This window comes from Hetaerina americana, unplaced genomic scaffold, assembly GCF_022747635.1.
Source record: "Hetaerina americana unplaced genomic scaffold, ioHetAmer1.1.p SCAF_1, whole genome shotgun sequence".
Taxonomy (NCBI): domain Eukaryota; kingdom Metazoa; phylum Arthropoda; class Insecta; order Odonata; family Calopterygidae; genus Hetaerina; species Hetaerina americana.
Window position 1 is genome coordinate 80,522,862 of NW_027286069.1, and position 6,000 is coordinate 80,528,861.

The 6,000-nt window shown below is 43.6% G+C and overlaps 1 protein-coding gene across 1 annotated transcript in view; it reads right to left on the reverse strand.

Annotated features, from left to right (window-relative positions):
• Positions 1-3,411, reverse strand: part of LOC139693796 (uncharacterized) — a 985,124-nt gene extending 981,713 nt beyond the window's left edge. Inside the window, exon 1 of the mRNA XM_071592080.1 lies at positions 2,440-3,411. Coding sequence (XP_071448181.1) covers positions 2,440-2,934 — 495 coding nt within the window. The 5' untranslated portion in view covers positions 2,935-3,411. The remainder of the gene's footprint in view (positions 1-2,439) is intronic.
• Between the last annotated feature and the right edge of the window lie 2,589 nt (positions 3,412-6,000).

Genomic DNA, 6,000 nt, shown 5'->3' on the forward strand with positions numbered 1-6,000 from the left:
CAAGTTATGTAACGAGCTAGTACCAAAATCAGCACGTTCTTTCCTCCTCTTGATATCGGTGCTGAAACTTAGTTTCTTTCCAAGCATGAGGAACGCAACACTAAGTAAACCTTACGAAGGTGAAAGAAACTCATGGAATCTACCTATTTTATATTTTGCTTTTTAATTGAATAATATTTATTATTTGCAAGTGGATGTTAAGGAGATCAAACGAAAGCCGAGAGAACTTCAAACAGGCCAAGAATACAGGATCCGGCATATTCATTTTCCTGAGGCTATCAATGCCTACTTAAATTAAGAATAGGAATTCAGAAAGAAGAGGTGGTTGAATTTAGCGAGGGATAATTCGTTGCGTATGCCATTAGGTTAATAAATGGGTCGTGACCAGAAACCTTGGTGGAAAGCTTTAAACAGAGAAGAAAAGAAAGAATCTGCCCCTGAGTACGCAGTAGCTTACAGAAGGCAGATCTATGGAAGCCGTTTGAACACTTCCGGAAAGAACTTGAAAAGAGTGGTAACTGAGAAATTAGACGGAAGCGGTCTTTTATCTGTTAGATCTACAATATTTGATGAGGGTAACATTGAGTGCACAAAATGTATGTTTTTTCATATTTCATAAAGTTACGTGTAAGCAGATTTAAGGTTTTTTTTTAAAGATAGTATGCCTGAATTTAGATGAGATACAAAAATAGAAAAAGATATTTCACATTTTGCTATCCCGTTTGTCCAAAAGTTCCAGTTAGCCTCCATGGAAACTGTTTATCGTGATTTTTACAAAAGGGAGACAGTAGGAAGTATACATCTCGTTGAAAATATACTTAAATAAAATAAACAAAACGAAAGAAATTCTATTGATAAATAAGAAGAAATGTTAATCATTTAAAGTTCAGAATCATATTGATTACTTACTAGTTATTACAGTTTATGGATTCCTATAAGAACATGAGAGTCCTCTTATAACAAAATAAAGTATTATTTATTCAACAGAATTAGTTCTTTTTAGTAAAATATAAAGTACTTTCAGCAATATAATATCTTAACGGAACGTATGTGTATCCCTTGCTTTCTCAGGGTTCCAACTCAGGAACTGCACAATTACACAAGGAGACGTCACGCCAGTACGCTTGCTGAAAAATGCAGAAGTGCAGAAATAACCAGCTTTTTAAATGATAGGTAAGAATAGTTGAATATGCAATGCGTCATAAGTTTTCTAATCAACTGACACCTAGCAAAACGACCGAATAAGTAAAGCATATTAGGGGGAGGAACATTATTCTTTTAGTTCATGGTCTTACACGTGAATTAGAGTTTAAAATTAAAAATATTGAATTCTTAGAGAAGAAATTATGAAAATATTTTCATTAGTTTGTTAAACTTACCCTATATGCCCGGAGTGAGTGATTCTTACGACTAGATCATTAGCTGGTATTGAATTTCTGATTATGAAGAGAATATGTTTCCTACAAATAATATACGTAATGTTTAATGATTTTAAACCTTCGGAGCTTAATTGACCAAAACTCTTTCCCAAACTGTCTAGATATCTATACAGCCGTAATGAATTGCCAAATGTATACAATTAAATTTGGAAGAATAAAGTATATTCACCGACGGCCGACAAAAATGAGAAAACAAATATGTTCGTTTTATCACGGGCCTCTATGATATGGCAGCTATTTGGATGGCGCTTCGCTGTTTGTTATAATAGCTTATTTTGTATTTTCTTACTTATCAGGAGATATGCGTAGAAGTTGCTTCATGAAGTACGACTTTGGAACGAAAATAATTCGTCATTATCTTAAAAGAGACTTCACGGAAACTGCGTAAAATATTCACCGCAACTTTGACTGATTCATTTGCCTGAGATTGAGCGATTCGGGTTACGCACGCCGGCCTTGTTGAGAGTGAAATACTTTTACTCTGTAGATTTCTTCTATTTTTAAAAGCGAAACCGTTTATGTAGGGTTCAGCTACTTTCATTTATTATATCGATATGAAGTGAAATGAACACTTAAAAAATTTAAATGAAAAATCTGTAAGCAAAAGGTTACTCGTGAAAAATTAGCAAAAAATGCATTCCCATCGACTCAGATACCCTGTGAAATATTTCAGCGAGTGAGCTATTCTTCTAACCAACAGAAAATAATGTTATGTTAACATGGAACGTTTGTGTATCACCACGTTAATACCCTTAAAACGAAACCGAAGTCCACCACCTGGGAAAAATGTGAAAACCCATGAATAGAAACACGACAACGCGGAAAAAATAATAGATCAACAACGCCATTGATTAGCGCGTTAAGCGGTTTAATTGGGCACTTTCCTTCGGGATAAGGAACGCGAACTCACAAGACAGAGAGACAGGAGCCTCAAAATCTCCGCTGTCGACTCTAAAACCCTAAGTGTGAAAGGCGCACCGCCGAAAACTAATCAACTGACCGGTATCCTTGAGTAAGACGTCAGCCACACCCACGGGTTGTTGGCCAGCTCCCCCTTTGGTCTTGCCCTGTCCTTCTCTTCCAGCTCCGACTTCAGCTTCGGATGGAAGAATTCAACAGTCGCGTCCTGGGTGGATGGCACCGCGTTACTGTCCTCCGGCAGGGAACGCCGGGACCTCCCGCCAACTCCACCTTTGGTGGCCCGCGCCTCCTTCGCCACCGTCGCTCCCGACGCTTCCGACTGAGGCGAAGACGGCGTTGAGCCCCCTCCACCTTCGACCACGACCCTCCTCGACTTTTCCAGGCATTCCGACTCCACGCGGGACACGTAGGAGTAGAGGGAGTAGGAGAGGGCAACCTCGGCCACGAAGAGGAACACCAGGGAAGCGTAGATGACCCTAAGGTGGGGGAAGGATCGCGCGCCCTTCTTCCCGGGGTCATTCGTAGAAGGCCCTCCATCCCCTGCCGCCTGAGCACCAGCACTCGCGCAACGCATGTCGGAAGGGTCTCGGAGGCGCGACTGCCGACGCGCTACTGACCGGAACAAAACAAGAAGCGGACTTCACCCGTTCAATCCCGTGCCCATCACTCTCGAGGAGTCTTTCGTCTCCCTCGAATGGAAGCTGGAGGGAAGGAGGAGAGGTGAGGTGATAAATGGCAACCTTTCAAGATGCGGGTTGGAGGAAAATAATCCCCTCTGTTCCTGGGGGCGGGAGAAGGGAGAGTATAAGGTGTGAAAGAAGGTGAGAGAAAAAATGTCTCGGAAACAATTAACGTGCAGATTGGAGCTGGGGCGCCAGTTTTTTTTAAATCCCCTCCCACCAAGTCAAGGTTCTCACCTCCCCCGACCTCGGTATCGGATTCGCTAGGGTAAATTTTACGCCCGCGTGCGAGTCGAACAAGTCAATAGTTTCCGTCCAATGAAACAGGCCCAAAGGAATCCGCGGTGTCTTCTTCGGCCTGCCTCCACGGGTGGATGACGCGGTCGGAACTGACTGGCCCGAGAGCACGAGGCAAATGGGAAGACTCGGGCCCCCCTCTTCCCCATTCATTTCACTCACCACCCTCACTACCAAACCCCATACCCGACTCCTCCCACTCTCCCCTCCAACCTTGTTCCTCCCCTTTCTCTCTCTTTCTCTCAATGCATCCATTTTTTCCACCCCTCATCCCTCTCTCCCCTCGCCTCCTTCCCCACCAAACAGCACGCCCTCCTTTTCACCCCACCCACACCGCAGCGTTCACCCCTTTAAACACCGAGCCCTATCTCGCGCCGCTCCCCACCCTCTCCACATCGCGCACCTTCCCACCACCCGCTCCCTTTCACCTCCCTCCCTTCCGCGACACCTCACCCCCCTCCTCGCCCTCTTCCGACACAGCCTCCGCTCCTTCCCGTCTTAAAAGAGTTTTGAGCGTGGAATATGGGAGCGCTGCGCAGGTCCCACTGTACTCCAGTGTGACGGAGAAGAGAGTGGGCGAGAGGGCTGAAGAAGTGGAGGAAGGAGGGTAGACAGCGGAGACGTGGGTATGGGTTAGGGAGGGAGGAGGAGAGGAAAGAGTAAGGGGAACCAAGAGTGGAGGGTCTTGGAGAGGTGCACTCGGGAAGAGATAAGAGGAAGTGGGGGAAAAAAGCAATCTTAAAGAGGCTCCCAGTTGGCCACGTACCCGTATGACGAGATGACGAGTTATCCACCTGCATGTGTGTTTCCTAGATTATGCGTTCCGTGCAATGGAATAGGGTCGTGGAGCACACATAAAAGGGCCTCCGAATATACGGTTCTGAATTTGGATATTTTGTGGGTTAATATCCTTCAATTACAAAAGTATCAAAGTTAAATAAATAAAATATTCATAACATTATTGCAATGTTAGTATAACAACATTCTCTTTATTAAAGAATAAATATCACTACGTAAAAATCATTCGCCGTGATCGGGAGTTTAAACCTTGATGCCCTCGATTTCGAAGCAAATGCAATAATGCATAAATAACAAAATGGTAACAAACAAATACGTGATAAAGTATAAAATCAAAAGACATTCACACCACAAGAGGGCGTCTCTACCGAAGTTTTCTATTCTGGTATTAATTTATTTAAAGGGCTTCTGAGAATCAAGATGTTAGGACCGATTGCCGTACATCCGATGTTACGTACAAGTAATCGTAGTCGTGCGCATTGCACTACAGTCTTAGAACTTAGAGACAAATATAAACAAAAATATTTTTCCTCCGAAAACTGTGATTGAATGAAGCACTCGATCGTGAATCGATGGAATTCAGGTCCAAGTTCCTGTCAATACGACTGATTTTTACTCTGTAAATTTGAAAACATTTTTATGCTAATCACCGGATGGCATTGCTTTTTTCACTCAAATAAATAATAATATTAATGGAATAACACCATCTTTAACTAACCTAATGGGTTGTCCGTCTTCCGTCCAAGTAGGACAAAGGTAGAAAAATTGAGTATTATTCAACCTTGAAGTGATATGCTCTTCTCTACTCATCGCCTTGATTTGAATCGAAGGACACATAAATTCATGTGGAAAAATAAAATTATATTGACTTACTCGATAACGGTGCGCAAAGAGACAAATTTTCAAGAAGGGGATGAAAAAGGCCGTATTTCGTGCCATGGGACCACGCGTTACTTAGAAGGCCGGAATCCCTTAATTTTCGGTGCACTCTCCCCGCCCTTTGCTCCTACAAATCTTGAATCCTGACATCGCCCACTCGTTGCCAATGAGAGAAAGGCAGAGCAGCCATTCTTCTCCGGCTACGCACGCCCTTCGAGATGCACACCGCAGCCCTGTTCGTTTCGGCCAGTCACTCCACATATATAGTATATATACACACAGAGCCCCTCCTCCGCCCTCCCTTCCCCGCTCCTCCTCTCCCGCCAATCTTCGCCGTCGACCGCACAGCTGTTCTGGTCAATCCGAAAGGATGATGGAGGCACGGGACGACGTGTGTCACATCATAAGTGAGCGAGGGGAAATGTTTCCTTTCGTCTCCGAGAGAATTCTGTCTTCTTCCTCGGTGACCCAGATAGTGAGGAACACGGGAACCGCGACGGCGTGCAATGCAGGCGAGAGCGTTGTGTCGGAGCCTAAAGAGGCGGCCCTCGTTACGTACACGACGACTGCCTAGAGGACAGACCGTCTGGGATTAACTTGCAACCACACACACTCACACGATGCGGCACATTCAAGTTTTCTGCATCTCGAGAAAGAAGAAAAGGTACCATTCCTCACTGTTTGCTCCCCCTTTTACCTCGAAAATGTTTATTATCTGCCTTAGCAAAAAATAACTTTTCTCTCTTTAATATGGGAAGGGAGATCTTGTGGGCATCTTAATATTCTAAGCGGGTAATAGTCGCGCTAAATCGGGAAGGTGGATTTGATAGCATCCTTGTCTTTTAATGTCCGGGAACTTTTCTTCCCTCTTTTATTAATTTCATGATTTGGTAATTATTTTGATTTGATTCCATAAATGTATTAAAAACTAATATTAGTTGTATCCTTTCTTCTCTTATGCTGCTTAACAACTTTTAACCCAAAAT